Genomic DNA, 19,398 nt, shown 5'->3' on the forward strand with positions numbered 1-19,398 from the left:
CTATTTTAATTCTTTGGGAAACCTCATCTTCTAAATCACCTCTTTAACTTATGATTGAACCTAGGTACCTAAAACAATCACTCTGAGGAATCTCTTTATCGTCAAGTATCACCACCTCATCATTTGCCCGATCATGACTAAAGTTACAACCTAAATATTTTGTCTTCGATCTACTAAGTTTAAAGCCTTTTGATTCCAAAGCTATTCTCCATGATTCTAATTTGGTATTAATCCCCACTTGGGTCTCATCAATCAACACAATATCATCCGCAAAAAGCATACAACCTCATCTTGAATGTCTTTGGTTAATTCATCCATTACCAGTGCAAATAGATATGGGCTTAAAGTTGACCCTTGATGTACCCAATTGTTATCGGGAATTCATTACTTTGTCCCCCCACTGTTCTAACACTAGTCACCGAACCATCATACATATCCTTAACTATATCTATATATTTACTTGCAACACTTCTTTTCTCTAGTACTTGCCAAATTAACGCTCTAGGGACTGTAAAATAAACCACAAAACAACAAAAATAAAATCTAGACTATGAAATTAGTGCATGGGACTACAGGGTTGCATGACATGTAAGGAGGATTGTGGCATTACATGGGAGAGTAAGTAATTGAATTTGAGGCTGAAAGTTGATACATGGCTAATCTAGACTTTGAATTGTCTATCCAACAGTTGAAATTGCTTGCATCCATGGAATAAATTTTGGTGGAAACTAGGGAAATTTCGACTGAAATGCCTGCAAAATTTGAAAACGCCGTTACAAAGTTCCGACCGAAATTTCGCAGGTTTTGACATTTCAGCTTGTATTCCCTTGGTTTTTTTTGATATCTATCCCATTTTTACCAAATTTCCACAACTCTTTTGCCTTCTAACGCCTCTTTTGCTTCTCTTTTGCCTTCAAACACTTCTTAAGCCACAACAGCTACAAGGGAATCTCTATCGGCAATAGAATGTGAAGCATGAGCCATACCCACCAGTTTCAAACTTCCCATCTTTTTTATTGTTGTTTTGTTCATGTCTTAAATGATCTTGTATTGCTTTGAAATTAATATGTGTTTAGTCTAGGATTATGATGATTGTGTGTTGTTAAACTTATTTCTTGATTATTGCTACAAATTTTTTAATTTTCTGATTTTGAGAAAATACATATGTATACATGATATGTGGGCTTGAACTTAATATATGTGAGACATCGTCACTTGATCTAGTTGGTCATTGCATTTTGTTGACTAGTTGTGTATGTAACCATTCTATCACAAAATTCATGTATGCTGATGATTCTATGCTTATATGCAATACAGTTTGTACTTATTGGAATCGGTCATTTGTTAGTATACTTGAATGATAATTTTTCAGTGGTTTTTTGGGCAAAATACTAGTTCTATTGTGTTTATTATGCTTTAAATAGGCAGGAGGCGTGGAATAAGATGAAATGAAGATCATATAAGGCTTGAAACCTAGGGTCGAAATTTCAAAAGAAGTACTAGGTTTCGAGCAAAATTTCGACCAAAACTTGGATATTCCGGTTTTTGCTTGGGACGAAACTTAGGTTTCGACCAGAATTCGCATCATGCTTGCATCATACTGGAACTATGGAATTTGCTGTCAAGTGCAATTTGAAACAATATATACCTCGTTGATACTTAAATTCTCCACAATATTTTGTTATTCAGAAAAAAAATAACTTGTTTAATTTTTAGATGCTCTTATTCTATTCTATTTTTTTTCTTTTTTAATTTTTTTTCTCACACTGGGAGGGTAGATAAGTTGTTTAGAAGCCCAAGTTAATGGCCATTTGATTACAAAGATGCTGTTATTCTGTGTTACATGCATTGATATAGCCCTTAATAGGTTGAACTTCTAGTAATGTAGCTTCAATTGAATGAGGACCAGTTCTTCTAAGTTCTAATATCCATTAAGCGAACCAACTCATATTGGGTGATAAGTTTAGTTTTTGGAGGACAGGGTCAGGTTTCAAAGGGTATAAGGGTAAAAGTAATGTGCTTTTAAATGATATTCAGGATGTAAGGATACTTAGCTATCCCATGGGAGATATGAAATGAACTCTTTGAGATGGGAACTGAGTTCTGTAGGTATTAGAATGTGTTGAAATTTGGAGGGAATGTAGGTAATAATATGGGGATATGACTCACCTAAGTTTGGTTAGGTTTGGATGGTTAATTAGAAGATATGAGAGTAAAGCCAGGATCTAAGATCACCAAACTGGAGGGATGTACTCATAGATTGAGATCTTGTTTTGTTTTGGTATCTCGGTGGGGTTGAGACCACCGAGACACTGTGATTTTGGCCGTAATCTCGCCTAGACCTGGTACAATTTCTGCCAGTTTTGGTGGATTTTTACGCAATTTTTTGGTTTTGGTTCTTCTTAGATAACCTATTTAAGGGTCTATAAATACATAACCGTTGTTAGTTTGGTTAGAAAAAAACCCATGGTGGTCTTTTGCATTCACACCCTTGTTTGTGTCTATGCAGTCAAATCTGAATGTATTCCAATGTACTTTTGAACCGTCATGTATAGTTACCCAATTGGTTAAGTACTGAAGCATAAAAACAAACAATTTGAAGTTTTAAACAAGTAATGAAGTGAATCCTTATTATGTTTTGTTGAAGATTCATAGTAGTTATTTATATAAGGACATCATCGCATCTTTCTCTCCTGAAGTCTTAATACAATGTTTTGGTACTTCGTTGAAGTCTGATGGAACCACTGTGCATTTCTCTTTGAGTACCTATCACAGGATATGGATCACCAAATTGTGATGAAAGCCCTTGATCCATTGTGATAAGTCATATGATGCCGCTGGTAGCATGTATGACTAGTAGGTGGGTAGGAGAAGAGGTCGTTCAGTACATCTTTTTGAGTGGGAGTCACAGTTAATTTTCAAAATATCTGAGATTCCAACCGAAGTTTCCAAGGTATCAATTGAAAAATTTGGACTCAAATGTCAAACTTTAGTAAGATTTCAATAGAAACTTCAGTCAATTTCATTTTGACCCCACATGTCATTTGGGTGGATTGAGATTTCGAAAATTCATTGTTGCGAATGTTTCCATGGATGTACTTATATTGTGGGAAACATTTGACCATTAGATTGTTCGAGATTTGACCTTGAACATTGGGTTTCTTGGGAAATTGGGAAATGCAAGAAAATTCAAGAAAAATAAGAAAAATGTGATACGAGAAGGGGGATGTGGGTAGGCTGCCAAATACCTGGATGGGGAGCCTTCTTGATGCTTGCATAAAGTGGAATGGCTTCTTGATGGCTGTCTATTCTGCAAGGGCAAAGGATTTGTCTTGACTTCATGAAGAACCTTAACGGAATGCTCAACTCTTGGACCTTGTCTGACCAAAGTTGACATAAACCGTAGTTGTAGCAGCAAAATGTATGTAACAGCACTCAAGGCTTGAAGGAAAAATAACCCGTTAATCAACTGTGGTCTATTCTAATCAATGAGGTGCTATTACATAATATGTCCTAGTATTAGAAATGAGAAACTAACCTAAACTAGGAAAATAAAAACTAATTGCGTAGACTTTTAAAACTGAGACAAACATAAGAATAGAGATTATTCTACCCTTTTAATTTAAAGTTGGGCAGAATTTAAATAGTTAGACCAATTAAACTAGTTAACTAACCTATTTTCGTACTTGCCCTGGATGCTGAACTTTTGGGCCACATAATAGGCCCTTGACCACATAAACCTATTGACTAAGGCCCAACACCCATATCTATCAACCTTAGGTTGATTTCAAAGGGAAATAGGCCAATTTGGTGCTGGATCTACACCATTGAGGTTAAGTGGTAGCAACATGGTATCAAAGCCACAAGGTTAGGTGCTTGATCCGTGCTGTGTGAGGAATTTGTCCTTGGTTATGCGGACCTACACTTTATGCTCACTGTGCCGCGTGATGGCCCAACCTGGAAATCTCTGTTTGTGGGCCTGCATGTGTGCTGGGGGATTTTTTGTTTGTTATTATGTATTGTTGTTCCCCTTAACAGCCCGAGCTTTTACTGGTAGGTGTTTGTAACAAATTCCAAATGACATTTGTTTCCTGTAGTGGTATATATTGTGGAAGTGTCATTCCCATGTTGTTGATCATATATTTTGTTAGAATTGCAATGGTATGGAAATGAAAGTTTAGTTATTGTTCATGTCTTGGCTAGAATTATGTTCCCTTTTCTTGATATTTATGATTTAAGTATCTGCTGGGTTGCAGGATGCTTTACTTTCAGGCAATTGCAACGGAATTCGTATCTTGATGCGGTTTCTTACAGTGCTGGTATGTAAGAATGAGATATGACTTGGTCTTTGTTACTTGAGTCAGGGTCTACTCAAGATTATTGTTATTATTTTTTTTATAAATTTATTTCTAAGATAAATGATTTATATTTATTTTCTTTTGATCTGGTAGCAAGATTGCATCTTATGTCTTGGGGTTGGGGTGTACACATTACTCTGTGCTTTCCTGCTTTGAAAAACAGTCCAGGAGTGTCTTCTCATTTTACTCACCATTGAACCTTTAAAAAGTTTATTAGTAATGATTTGGTTGTGGAGAAAGATGAAAAAGAAACCCAGCCAACTGCAAATGCATGAAGTCCATTACCTCGAATAAGGTCCAATGTGGTTGTATTTTCTAGAGGACCCTGTGAAGCAAATTGGATCATCCTTTCTCCTCCTTTTTCGAATCAGTTTTAGTACTTGCTATGAGCATTTTTAATGGATTAGAGGTTGAGTTGTATGTGTGCACCCAAGAAAAAAGAAGGGAAAAGTTCAATATGTAGGTGCGTTAATGAGCTGAAAACTTGGAATTGATTTTGTGCATTTGCTTGATCATACCTCTCCTTTTCTGCCTCTCTTTCATGCAGTTAAGGGTTCCTGATAGGAGTTACAAGGATTAGAAGAAGTTGATGGAATTAGGTTATGGAAAAATTGTACTGAAATTAAAAGATATTTGGTATCTCAATATCTGGGTGGCAGATCTGGATGTAATTGTGGTCTAGTGCAGAGCATAATCAGACCTATCATTTGGTCTGAGGTTCTTGAAAACCAGAGAAATATCTAGATGAAACCTGGCTACCTTGATATTCAAGCTACAAGCAAGAACTGCAATACTTCTGGAGAACTACCTCCAGATCTGGAATGAATCTAATTGTTTAAGAATGTCAATTTGTGGTCAAACATAATAACCAGTTAGAAATAGTTTGGTTTCTGATATCAATACAATATCATACTATCATACTACTATTATAAAAGTACGAACTGAAGGCTACATTTCTATTCCCCTGAATACCCTTATCCATTTAACCTATTATATGTCCAGAACTGTACTTTGCCATTCATAAGCATACTAATCATACTACTATTATAAAGTACGAACTCATGGCTGCATTTCTATTCCCCTGAATACCCTTATCCATTCAATCTATTATGCCTTAAAGTCATTAATTAAGGCTGTCCAAAACTGTAATTTGTCATTCATAAGCATACAAATATAATATTAATAATTATATAAGAATTACTATTGATAAATAAAGATTATATGATCCTCACTATTTAAAATAATGAAACTATTTTCTATTAAGTTCTTTAACCTCCCAAGAAAATAAGTTGTTAAGACACTATTTTCTATTAAGTTCTTTGACCTCCCAAGAAAATAAGTTGTTTCCTAAGTTGATTTTGGTCTTCATTAATTTGGATTCCTGATTTCTAGGTTCAATTTTTTGCTATTTGATTGATTAAAATGACGACATTCTTTCCTACTAAGTTCCTTCACCTCCCAAAAAAATGAATAATCTCCTTATTTTCTGTTTCTATTTGATTCCATTCAATAATTATTTCTCTCCCCCCCTTTCTCTCGTTCTGTCCCCATTAATGGAGATTTTATGAACGTTTAAACTCCTAATTGGCTCAATAATAATAATATCAAAATTAATTATAATTTTACATTTTCAAGCATTTGTTACCTCAACTTACTCTTGTTTTATTGAAAAATTCAAATCTCTCTAATCAATCTAGTGAATGCATATCTTAATTTCTCCCTCTTCACCTTACCATCATCTTTGCTAGACCTTCATCTAAACCCATCAAGATAAGTACCCAAGCTCCCCATCTTTGAGACATCCCTTTCTTTCTCTTCTGCTTCTTCCTCTTCTTTGATTATCTTAATAGAGGTGTGAGAAACAGGGTCCTTTGCTTTTTCTATCCTCGATGCTATTTGAGGGAGTTGTCCGGGCTTCCAGTACCAATACCAATAGCTGTAACATAAAAACTTGCAAAAATTGAGGAGGCGGAGGGTCAATAGTGACATGCCTCTTCCTTCTCTCCCTCGTCAATATTCATTCAAGCAGGACGTGGGCACACTACTTCCAAGACCTATTTGTTACTTGCGTTAGCTTCAAGCTCTCGAGCTATTCTGAGGACACAAAAAACACACGACTCTGATTCTCACATTTTTGTTCCCATAGTTGAACACAAGGGAGAAAAAGTTGGTGAACACGAAGAGGGGGTCTTTGAGATGTGGAAGATCTTGGATTGCATGATGTATCTATCTTGATGGGCTTAGATGGAGATCTAGCGAAGATGATGGGAAGATGAAGAGGGAGAAATAAGAAATGGATTTGTTGGATTGATAAGAGAGATTTGAGCTATCAATAAAACAAGAGTGAAGTGAGGTAACAGATGCTTGAAAATTTAAAATTTTGATTTATGTTGAATCGTTGATATTATTACTACTGAACCAATTAGGAGTTTTTCACGTTAATAGATCTCCATTAATGGAAAGAGAGAAATAATTATCGAATGGAGTGAAATAGAAATGGAAGATTAGGAGACACTTCATTCTTTTGGGAGGTGGAGGAACTTAGTAGGAAAGACTGTCATTGTTTTAAATACTAAAAAATTGAGCTTAGAAATTAGGAATCCAAATTAATGGAGGTCTAAATAAAAATTCGTTATGTATTCTTTACACCTTAAAAAAAAAAAAATTGAACCATTAATGAAAACACAGAAATAATTATTGAATGAAATTATATAGAAATGAAAAATAAGGAGACAAATTATTTTTTTCGTAGGGCAAAGAACTTGATGGAAAACTGTCATTATTTTAAATAGTAAGGATCAAAGAATGTTATCAGTCAATAGTAATTATTATATTATTATATTTTTTATAATTATTATATTATATTATTATGCTTATGAATGACAAATTGCGGTTTTGGACACATCCTTAATTAATGACTTTAAGGTATAATAGATTGAATGGATAGGGGTTTTTAAGGGAATGGAAATGTAGTAATCTATCTTAAGTTCGTACTTTTATAATAGTAGTATGACTTCAATAATATTAATATTGATTATAATTTTACATTTTCATGCATTCCACTCCCTTGATTATTGTTTCTCCCTCTTCTTGATGTCTTCAATTCCGTCACTCTTTCGATTTCTTCCTTAGCTTGAAACATACGTGATCTTGATCACGTTATATTCTTTCTTTTAAAATTTATAGTTAATTTGTAATTTTTTTTCTTCTTTTTTTTTTGGGCTAGAAATTAGTTTGTAACTTTTCAGAACAAGTAATATTAGTGGGTTCCATTTTCTAAGCTTTTAGCTTTGAGAATAGAACCATTATCTCATTCATTTTTTCCATCCTTCCATTTGCTTACCATATAACTAAAATCAATAGTGGAAGATAAATTAAGTTTCACCTCTAGGGAAGGTAATAGAGTAGGTCATTTAAGACTGTTGATATTCTTCCACTTAACCCATAATCTTTTCTTTGGGTAGATTTTGAATCTCCATCTTGGACTTTTATTTTTGTTTTGTAGTTTCTTTTTTGGTAAAAATTTCTGTTTATACATATTTCTTGATAAAAGTTAAAATAGGGGTTTTATTCCAAGTGAATGGTTTGCCCCCTCCCCACCCCCATACCCCCCCTCCCCCCACAAAAAAAAGAAAGAATGGTAACTTGGAGATCAAGAAAAAAACCTTGTTGAAATGAAAATCACCTCATTAAAAAAAAAAACCCCCATCATATTGCATTTTGCAAAAAAATCCTGAAAAATCATCTTTAAAGTAAAATTCTAATAATTTTAATAAATAAAAACAAATACAAAATAAAAGGCATCCTATTATACCCGCATTAATTTTTTTTTTCTTTTTCCAAAAATAAGAATGAACAAATCTAACCAACTAAAAAAATACCAATCTCTAAATCCATTCGACCCTTTCCAATGACAGTGAACCTAATTGAAAATCCGACCTGTTAAACCTTTTACCCAAATAAGGCTAAAAAAACCAAATTTTCCTTTAAAGTTGCAAATTAAAGCAATTGGAAAGACACACCCCTAAAACTACGCGATCCTTATCAAATTAACTTGCAATTTGTCACCCTAGAAAAGAGTAACAAATACTCACGGGCATTTGCACGTAGAATTTTACTAGTACAGAAAAAAAGAGTATAAGAGGAGTTCATAGAGAACTAGAAGAATCAGAGGAAGATACCAGAGATAATAAGGACTGGAGAGCATGGAGAGGATTAATCCTACTTGAGAACTAACTAAACAGAAGAAGAAGAAAGGTATCAGATATACAATTCATGTATGCCTAGCTCAACGGCTTCAAAACTCTCTTGAAAACTTGAAATGGTTCACATAAATCATGTCTAATCAAAATGGAGTTGTAAGTGTATATTTGCTAGGCCCCAGACATTAAGTAGGCCTAAAGTTAGACTCCTAATCACCCTTACAGTGAATAATTTAAATATATTCAAAATAGTCTTATAATTAAAAAGTTCAGACATTTAATTTCTTTTAATTCCATCCGTAGACTACATTCCCTGGTCCAATTGAGACTGCTGCACTCTTGGCATTTGATGCATGAAAGGTTGCTTTTTTTGCCTAACCTTGATGGGCTGTAATTGAGATATTTGTCTGGCATTTTTGGTTTCTCCTTGTTCCAATGATCAACTGATTGGACAATTTATTCTTGTTATTTAAAGACACTGCATGCTTGCTATGTCCTGTAGATGTGCAGCAAAGTGCTCCAACCAGGGTCAATAATTGTGGTGTTTGAAACACTCCTATCATCTGCTGCAACAACAGTAGATGAAGAAAACGGAAATCCTTCTTGGCAAGCTCGTGCAGACTTTTACATTACTTGCATCTTGTCTTGTCTACCATGGGGAGGTGCGGAGCTGGTTGAGGTAATGCTATTTTAACACTTGGAGTCTGCAGTATGGCAAATCTACCACTTTTTAATCCCCGTGGTGCTTGACAAGTTTGTCATCCAATAAGGGTCACCCACATAGAAACTGAGTAATTGATACTGCTGTCGGGTTGTTGAAAATCAGACATGCAGGTATTATAAATTTTTTTCTTGGTGCCAGTGTAAGTCATTGTCATTGTAGTATAGTGAGAATTTCATGATGTTGCCGTTGAGACTTGGGTTCAAATCCTAACAACTATGATATACCTCTCTCGGCCTTGTGGCTAAGGTCAAGTGCTATGTTATTCTCTTTTACTTTCATGGCATAGATATTCAGCTAGATGAGCTGTTTTCTTCCCCAACATCATTATAAGTTGGATATTCTCCTTGTCTACTCTTCTCCCTTCGTTGATTGAGATTAGTGACTCTTTGACTTTTATGTTATTTATGTGAGAGAATTTGAGAGTAATTCCAAATTGTGTGGAAAATATGGTGGATTCACCATGTTAGAATGTTCAACAGGTAGGAAGAAAAGAAATAAGTCTCCCTTATATTGTGTTGTGCTCTTGTGCTGATTCCCTTCTGTGTATGGCCGAATTAGATTTTTCACCCCCCTAAAGAACTCTGCTTTCTACATTCTTGAGCTTGCCACTATCCTAGGAATGTAATAAGGATCATTCTTACTAGTTTTTTTTTTTTTTTTATCTTATGAAGTTACTCTAGTCTACTCAGTTTATGACATAATCACGTTTATATTCAGCAAGTCCCTGAAGAAATTGAGAGAGTTATGGTTGGAATAGAGGCTTACTTAAGCATCAGAAAACATATCTCTGATACTGGGTTCTCGGCTTTTGCATTCGATGATGAAAGCAAGGAAGCTCATGGGGAAAAGGTATAGTTTTGCCATAATTTTGGTATTTTTATGGACATTGATTGTTGATATTCTAATTTTCTTGTGCTTCATTGTTTTCTGGTAACTCTTTATATTCTCCTGGTAATTTTTTTCTTCCTTCACTTAAGAGTGTTTCCTGCCTATATTGATGCATTTTCTTTCTTGTACCATATTCTTCTGCGTTGCCATATTTTCTTCCAGGTCTTGTTTTTCCGCATTATTATAGCCACACAAATGATAAGTAGCTGATGGAGTATTTCTTTCCATTGACCTGATTTTGATTGGGGTTTCTTGTATCCGCCCACCTCAAATCACTAATGTACTTCAGTAATGCACATATAGTAATTAGGAAACCACAAAATTTTCTTGGTTGGACCAAAATATTGGAGAAAACTTTTCTTCCCTGGCCACGTGTAAGAAAGTTTAACCCCCATTATTTTTGCTTTTCCTATTCATCCATCTAGAAATCCAGAACTGAGTAGCAACAACATGAGATAATAATAAGCAGCAAGCAGAGCCTGAAATCGAGGTGTCATGAACATAAAAATAATCCCATTTGAGGATTCAATTTATGTACTGAATTGCACCATTAGCTTTATTTCAAAACATAAGAGTATCCATTTCATTCAGAATAGAAGTTCATCCATGTGGTGTCATGATGTAAGTATGTAACCCCATAGAATGTGTTTAGTAAATGAAATCAGCAGGCATTTAGGGTTTGAGGCCATCCTTTGGTGATTGTAACCTGTTACCTTTATACATTGGGAACAGCAAATTCTTTGATTTCCATATTTTTTTCTTAATAATATCTGATTTTCCTTATCAGGATTTCTTAGAAGATCTGTGGGAGAGGATACAAACTTTATCTAGCAATGGGTGGAATCTTGATAGTGGTATGTTTTATTGTTCTGTAATTTTTCCTTTTTATTGCATCAGGCTGTATTTCTTGTTCAGATTGGACTTATTCTATCTCCCTAACTAGCTTACTAGCTGGGAGCTTTTTTCTGCTTCTTTGCTTGCTAAGCATTCTATCATTTTTTGTGTTCTTGGTATATTTTCATGTTAAATTTTCTGTTGAAAATTGAATGAGTGTCCTCTTTCATGGATTGGTGAAGTAACACAAAAATTTTATGGATCTCATATAGATGTTTCGGAGGGTTGAACATGGAAACTGAATAATTTGTAGGGAAATGACCTTGATCTGTATGAGAAAAATTCCAAACCCAAGGCCTGTAAAGGAACGTTGAAATGAAAAGTCTGTAAGGCTCAATTTCTGTCAGTGGCTTGTTTCTATTGCTATTTTGGATTCTATCCCACAATTGAGCTGTTTGTTATATTGATTTTCATGGCAATGTCATTTACTCTGATTTGGTGAGTACTGTCCACTTCCTGTAGCTCCCTAATCTCTTTTTACCCCTATCCTAAGTTTGCTATAGTTGGAGTCTTGATAAATCAAACCAGCTCTCCTTATCTAATTTGGCCGGAAATTTTCATGGTATAGAGCTTAGATGGTCCTTTAACCCTTAAGAAGGGGCTAAATAGCCAAAGTTGTAGAGAGAAATTGGTGAACCAATGTTGCTATCTACTGTTGGACCTGGATCAAAATTTTATTTTATTTATTATTATTTATTATTATTTTTTTTAAATTTAGATCCCAGTTGTATTCTCATTTAAACTTGCTGAACTGCCTTTAGTCAATTGGGCTTCTAGTTTTTAAGTTACAGCAGAGGGACTGCTTATGGGATCTCTCAAGTGGGACTGTAAAGTAATGAAGAGCTCTTTTCCACCCTCATAGATTGCTGGATTCTCTCTGTTCTTCTTACGATGTGCTTTGCTAATGAATGATCCCTATTTATTATAGTACTCCAACCTTTGTATTTGACCATTTTCTATATAGAAACTGGTCTATGAGCTTTTGCCAAGGCAACAGTTTCAAGGCTTCATAGAATGTCTCTTGCTTTGGTCGGGGGAATTCATGAACCCAACTGACAGAAAAGACAATTGCAAAGTGAAGTCTTTTATAAACTGGTGTTGGATGTTGCCTTTGTTTGGGGTTGTTTTCTCCAGACATGGGGCCCAGTTTCTCAGTTTGGGTGTTTACTCTTTTCAGTGGAGCCAAAAGAGAGTAGTTGAAGATTAATCCTGGGAAGGAGTATGGCTTCTCTCTCACAGATTAAGTCAACTGAAGGTTAAGGTTGCATGTGGTATAGTGGTGGCATATAGGGCCAAACATTGAAGGAATAAGTGCCTTTCAGAATATGATCTTGGGGTGGAAATGGTCATAGCGGGTGGGAAAATGATGTGTGCATGGTATGAATTATCAACCTCAAACTGGTTAAAAGCTGTGGAAGATCGATCTCAACCAGGGTCAACACAGAATTGCTGAACATGTTGAATGAGTGGCGCTTATAATAGTATTTCTCCTCCCACTTCTTTTGTGTACATTTGAAAGAATGGAGACAAGGACAAGAAATGGGGGCATAGGGTTAAAAGATTATCTCAGCCTTGGGCCTCTCATGGTCTCACTGTTTCACCCACACTATCTTAGGCATTGAACACAAGTCTTTGCTGGAACAAACACCTGGACAATGGAATGCCATTAATCAAGTCTAGGGACAGTAGGCTATCTCAGCCTTGGGTCTCTCACCAGCACTATCTCTGATATTGAGCACAAGTCTTTATTAGGCCAAACACTTGCACAATAGGAATTTCATTAATCAAGTTTAAATTCTAGCACAACTGATGTGGCTTATTTATAGCTTGGCATAAGCTTACAAAATAGATATCAAATGAAAATAGAAACTAAATCTAACAAAATGAAAACAGAGGGTGAAACAGAAACTTCATAAAAAAAAGTTTTGCTTACTTTCTACATGTGAAATTAGAACCTAGAACTAACCTGTGTAAATATAATCTATAATTCTATAAAGCAATTGCAGCTTCTAATAGTGTTCTACAGCATCCAACTCTAGTCCTCACACTGGCTATCCATATCAGTCCCTAAGCCTCCGTGTCACACTTCATGCAAATCAGTACTGTTTGTGTGATAAGTAAGTTGTCTCGATCCCATGTTGTCTTCATGCTGGGGCTGCCTTATGGGATGCTTTATTGAACCAACAAAAAACCTGCTATATCATCAGTCTAGGCTCCTCTCCCACAAATTGCCACAAGCTCTCTGGGTTGGTTCTGAGGCTTGTTCTTGCATGTACATATTGACTTGTAATCTACATCACATCAGCTGTTGTGACAGAATAGTTTATTAATTTGTAATTTCGTACTTCTTATGTTTCAAGTTAATATTAACGTTTTATGCTTCTTTCTTTTCCTGTTCTAGTTCCCAGGCCTCACCTTTCCTTTGAAGCTCAGCTAGTTGCTGGAAAGTCTTATGATTTGAGTCCTATTAGCTGCCCTGAGCAACCGGCTCCTCCTCCTGTACTTTCTGGGGTTGCTTGTGGCAGACAAATGCACGAAGCAGAAATGAACTATCCTCAAAGACTGCGAAGGCTTAATATTTTTCCTGCAAGTAAATTTGAGGTACCATACTGGTTATGACTTCTGGTCTTCAGTACTCATATATTCATGCATTGCTATATTCATTTTCGGTTCATGGTTTAGATTGTGGTTACTATTAGTTATAATGTGTGCCTTGTAATTTGTAATTCGATGACGTGTTCACCCACTGTGTTTCCCTTAAAACATCAACAGAGATGAGGTTTCAGGTAACTGGCTTCTACACCACCCTTACTTTTTAAAAGAGTTCATCAGAAATTCACACTAAGTGGTGACTTGGAGGTTAATTTGGACTTGTATGGCACATCTACCCTCATCATGATCTGCTTCCCACTCTAGCAGCCAACCATCTTCTCTCTTGCACTGAGTATCCTCCTCTTTTTGACCAGAGGAATGAGGAAAAATTCAGTATACCTAGAGATGGGGGCTTCTGGTGCAAGAGTCTCCTTCTCCACCCCATTGTCAGAGATCGCTAAGTGAAGCTAGGCAACTGTGGCTTCAGGGAATTGAAACCCAACAATGACGATGGTAGAAATGAAGAAAATTTGAGCATGAACAATCCAAGTTATTTTTCCCTAAGGTGCCCTTTTTTTCTTCCAAGACCATCTGGTTGTGACTTATGAGCCCTACAAGGAACCCAATTGACAGATGACCAAAAACATCACTAGGTCCATGGGAACGACCCAGTTTTTGGTCTTCATGAGATATCACACAAGGCCAAAATCATAGTTACAAGAGAAAAGAGGAGAGGGAAGAACAGCAAATATTTGCGGAGTTTACAGCACAGAAGAAAAGAAGAAGAAGGAACCTAGGATTTGGTAAATAGTTTGGGCAATGATTCCAATGTTTCAAAAGGAGGAGATATCAGGTAGAAGTACAACCCTAGCAGATACCACTTAATTTAGCAAAGAAATCTAGATGAGGTGATAACCTCTCTTTCACACATGGAAGTGAGGAATTAAAATGGGGAGAATGCTGCAAGAATTTACCTGGATTACCTAGAGTCCAGTGCTCCCAGTTGCAGGGGGGGGGGGTATTTTGTTCATTCAACTTCTAAAATTTGAATTAAAATAATGGTTACTCATGGTGTCGGACACCCTTAGACCTAGACGTTAGGTTTCCCACTAAAGGGACCTACCAAGATTTTAGGCTTTAAAAGGACCCACACAAATTTTTCCATTTTTTATTTTATTTTTATAGTTGCACGTGCTTCTGTTTTGCCTACTGAGGGGTGCCAGTCCACATTTACACTTTTCTGCTGTGCTGCAGGGTCAGCAACCTATAGACCGCTTCATTGTGGAGGAGTATTTGCTGGATGTGCTTTTCTTCTTTAATGGCTGGTTTGTAGATATACTTGGCTAGCTATTCTATTCATAATATTGCTTAATTTCTTTTTCTGATGAATATTTGCTGTGTCCTAACCATTGTCTTCATGGAGATACCTAAAATGATTTTGATCATACATGGCACAGTTCAAGTCTTATGATTTTTATTGAGTTACATATGAATGCTGAAGCTAATTGATGGATGTGATTGGAAAGGAGAACTTTAGAAGTTTAGACTCTGCTTGGAAGTGAGGAATTGACACTGAGGTGCAATTCTTTGGTGCTTCTAAAGGCCGGTTTCCTATCTGTCATCATTCAGAAGGCTAATCATGTGGCCTTTGACCTTATCTTTCAAAGAACTGGCTGGCGGCAAGATTGTAAAGTACTTAAAAGTCAGCATAGAAAAAAGGGGGTTGGGAGGTGGGGGAAGGTTAATTGGTAGGGGCTTGTCTTTGCAATTATTAATGATTAAAAATTGAAAGCAAATAAATAAAACAATAGAGATGAAACTCCAAGATTTATAGTGTTTTGATTCCTACAAATCTGTGTCCACTCCCTTCTTGACCTTTAGAAGGGTTTTACTAGCATGACCCTTTCGGTACAGTGGGTTGGGACACAAAATCTGTTGCAATCCTCTTGGCAAAGGCAAAAGCACTTTTGCACAATTTTTGATTCTGCACTAGAGCACCAAATAATAAACCATAAACAATGAATTTAAATAGACAAACATTGCAAATACTTACAAAAATCTCTGTGAGTGGTACTTCCATTTGTATTAAATTAATACAAAGAATGATCAACCTTGTTAGAAAACAAGCTTTAAATAATCAAAACAGCAGCTGAACTTGAATAGATAAAAGAGAGAAGAAGAACAAGAGAAGACAGATGAAGAATCAGCAGAAGAGGCTTGCGATTCTAGCTAAAAAGTCTAGAATCATAGAACCCTTTTATTTATATCTTTTAATGAATCTAACACAACTTGAGAGACAAGTAACTGTCCTCTAGAAAAAGGAAAAAAAAAAAAAAAATTACAGCTTTAGTAACTTCCTAGCTCCTAAAATAGAAAGTTTTAAAAATAGAAACTGTGCTTTCTAGAAACTCCCAAAACTTATGTAGCAAAGCTCCTACAATAGAAATAGAAAGTGTAATAGCATCACTAGAAAAATACTGTTTATGTGAACAGTACGTGAACAGTAAACAGCCCAAACTTGTGTATACTTAAACAAACCTCAACTCACCAAACTCTATCCTGATATCAACGCTTCTAGCTTCTTCAAGGAGACAAAATGAATCTCTAAAGGGATTTGAATGTCAGGGAGGCTATGTGGCTAGAGCAAAGGCACAATAATGAGTGCAATTCATGCCTTAGAGGGTTATAGAGGCCTCTAAATGGCCAAAAGGTTGAGTTAAAATGGGTCCCTACGGATAGAAAATGGTCATATTTTGAACTCATGGTCGACTTGTGAAGTCTTAACAGTCGACCAGCTCATTCTACCTGTTGGAGGTGAGCTGCCTTCGTGGTCAATTGATGCTTGGCCGTGGGCTGGTGGATTGGTAGGCTCCCATGGTTTGTACTATAGCCTTATAGAATGCTGGCGGTTGATAAAGCTTATTTAGCTTACTGTTGACTGGTAGACAGTTCGTGGACCTTTTATGGGCTTCCTAGAAATAAGTTTGAAATTCCATTTATACTTTCAAAGACTAAATTAATCAGTCCTCTTTGCCCATATAATTAGCTTTATAAAATTCTTAACTTGAAAAAAATGTATGTTGTGAATTGTGGTAAACCAGAGAAACAGAGAGATTGAGAAGAAAAAGAAGAGCAAATAACAGGTGAGAGAAGAGAACACGATAGAAATTAGGAGGAGTCTTTATCGTTGTGAGGTTCTCTGCCAAATCAGTATTTTATTTATAGGAAATTCTTCAAACTTATAGTCGAAGTCAATGAAGGAAAGAAGAGTCCTTTATGGACTCAAATATTCCCAAAACCAAGCTTGAGATTTAGCTCCAAACACTATATGAGGCTTGTTTTCTTTCCCCAAAATGTCCTCCAAACTACCTCTCAAGCTGGTGAATAAACACCAAACTTTCTCAGCTTGTTACAGATATAACTCACTCTTTTGCCCCAAAGATTTTGTAAATTAGTCAACCAACTGTTCTCCGGTTCAAATATGAAAAGTGGAGATCAGTTCCTGTTCAGTTTCTCATGAACAAAATGACAATCAACTTCAATATGTTTCATGCGCTCGTGAAAGTCGGGATTCGATGCTATGAGAATAGCCGCTTGATTGTTACACCACAAAGACATAGGAGACTCAAGACTAAAGCCAAGCTTGCCCAAAAAGTGCCTAATCCACATTAACTCACAATTGAGAAGTGCAACAGCTCAATACTCTTACTTTGCACTGGACTGAGTAACCAATGTTTGCTTCTTGCTTTTCCAAGAGACAAGATTTCCTCCAACAGAGGTGCAACAGCTTGTCGTAGACCTCTTATCAACTGATGAACCTGCCAAATCTGCATAAGAAAATCTCTCAGTTCTCCTGTGGCCCACGATTTGTGTTGAGGCACACACGTTCAGGAGCTCTCTTAAGATACCTCAATATGTGCAAAATTGCATCCTATGAAGTGTCCAAGGGATACAAAAACTGACTGTAAAAATAATGTCAGGTTGAGTTGCAATCAAATAGTTCAGCTTTCTAACCAACCTTGAATACTTCTCTAGATCTTCTTGAGCATCTCCATCTTTATGCATGGGTTTTATATTTGGGTCCATCAAAGTATCCAAATGCTTTGAACCAAGCATCCTATTTCAGATGCTAAGTCAATCACATATTTAGTTGGGACAAAAAGTTTCCCTTTTTGGATTGAGCCACTTCTATCCCCAATTATTGAGCCTTCCTAAGTCTTTAGTCTTAAACTGTTTTGCAAGTACGTCTTCAATGCATCAATACCGGCTGAATCATCTCCAGTAATAATTTTATCAGCTACAAACACAACTAAGAGCATCCTCCTTGTATTGGACTGATGGAAGACCACAAAGTGATTGCTTTCACATCGAGTGAAACCAGACTCTCACAACTGAGGTAAACTAGCCAAACCATGCACGTGGTGACTGTTTCAGCCCATGTGGTGAATTCAATCTACTTACCAAACCAGTCTCTCCTTGAACAACAAACCTTGGAGGTTGCTCATTCTTCACGTCTAACTAAAACAGGGGCCAATGACATGTAGCAACTACGAATGGAAAGTGTGCTTTGCTACAAGATAAAAAGTATCCATATATTCCACATTACACTTGAATGTATCCTTTCACTAGAAGTGTGGCCTTCAATCTAGGAAACATACCATCCAGATCTACTTCCGCTGCAAATACCCAACAACATCCAATAGCAGCTCTCCTAGGAGGCAAGGGAACAAGTTCCCAAGCATGAGTTTCCTCTAGGCTGCCAATTCTTCAGTCATCATGGCAGTCCACCCTGGACTCGACAAGGCTTCAGACACAGTTTTAGGTTAAGTCTCAATGGTGGATAAACAATTATGGAAAATGGGAGAAATACTAATATATGAAACAAAGTTAAAGCTGGGGTATTGAACACAACTCTTGAGTGCCTTTGTGAAGAGCAATCGGGACATCGAGGTCAAAAGCAGGGGGCTTACCACAGGGTCTATGCGTGGAGGCTGCGAAGGTGGAGGAGCTTTAGGAGCAGGATGGACCATAGATGTTGTTGGACGTCGTTGGTGCACAATTGATTTATGTTCGGATGGGCGGAAAAGGAGGCCAAGATATAATAGGTGAAGAAATAATATCTGGGAGATCATCATCCATAGAAAAGACAGTCACAGGTCAGAAGAATAAGGAACTGACTCAAAGAATGAAACATTAACTGTGATAAAATATTTTTGAAGTTCAAAGGAATAACAACGTTACCTTTTTTGAGTGTGGGATTACCCAACAAGCGCGCATTTAAGGGCTTTTGGGTAAAGCTTAGACATCCCAAGATGGATAGTGCTCCCGGATAAAACAGACATTCCCAAATACATGAGGAGGCAACTCATATAAAGGACTAGCAGGAAATAGTAAGGCTATGGGATACCAACTTTCAGAACAAACAAGGGCATTCAGTTGATGGGATAACAAGCTTCTAGGACAACATCTTCCCAAAAGGATTTAGGGACCTGCATTTCAAATAGTAAAGAGCGAGTGACTTACATCAGATGTTGATTCTTCCGTCTGCCACATCATTTTGTTGCGGTGTATGCATTAGAAGATTGTTGAAGAATGCAATTCATAGTTATAAAAGTGTTAAATGGTGGGGGAAAAATATTCTTGTGCATTGACACTTCGAAGGATTTCAATGACTACCATAAATTGTGTACGAATTTCAGCCACAAAAGCATAGAAAATATCAAACAATTCATAGTGATTT

The 19,398-nt window shown here is 36.4% G+C and overlaps 1 protein-coding gene across 3 annotated transcripts in view; it reads left to right on the forward strand.

Moving 5' to 3' along the window:
• ABH1 (ARM repeat superfamily protein) overlaps positions 1–19,398 on the forward strand; it is a 78,188-nt gene that overhangs the window by 17,792 nt on the left and 40,998 nt on the right. For all 3 annotated transcript variants that reach the window (XM_089157202.1, XM_089157200.1, XM_089157199.1), the window contains exons 6-11: positions 4,257–4,319; positions 9,063–9,239; positions 10,002–10,133; positions 10,960–11,026; positions 13,468–13,667; positions 14,913–14,983. In XM_089157202.1, the coding sequence (XP_089013328.1) occupies positions 4,257–4,319; positions 9,063–9,239; positions 10,002–10,133; positions 10,960–11,026; positions 13,468–13,667; positions 14,913–14,983 (710 nt within the window). The remainder of the gene's footprint in view (positions 1–4,256; positions 4,320–9,062; positions 9,240–10,001; positions 10,134–10,959; positions 11,027–13,467; positions 13,668–14,912; positions 14,984–19,398) is intronic.

Source organism: Hakea prostrata, chromosome 5, assembly GCF_041222555.1.
Source record: "Hakea prostrata isolate BN-2017 chromosome 5, UWA_Hpros_2, whole genome shotgun sequence".
Lineage (NCBI taxonomy): Eukaryota > Viridiplantae > Streptophyta > Magnoliopsida > Proteales > Proteaceae > Hakea > Hakea prostrata.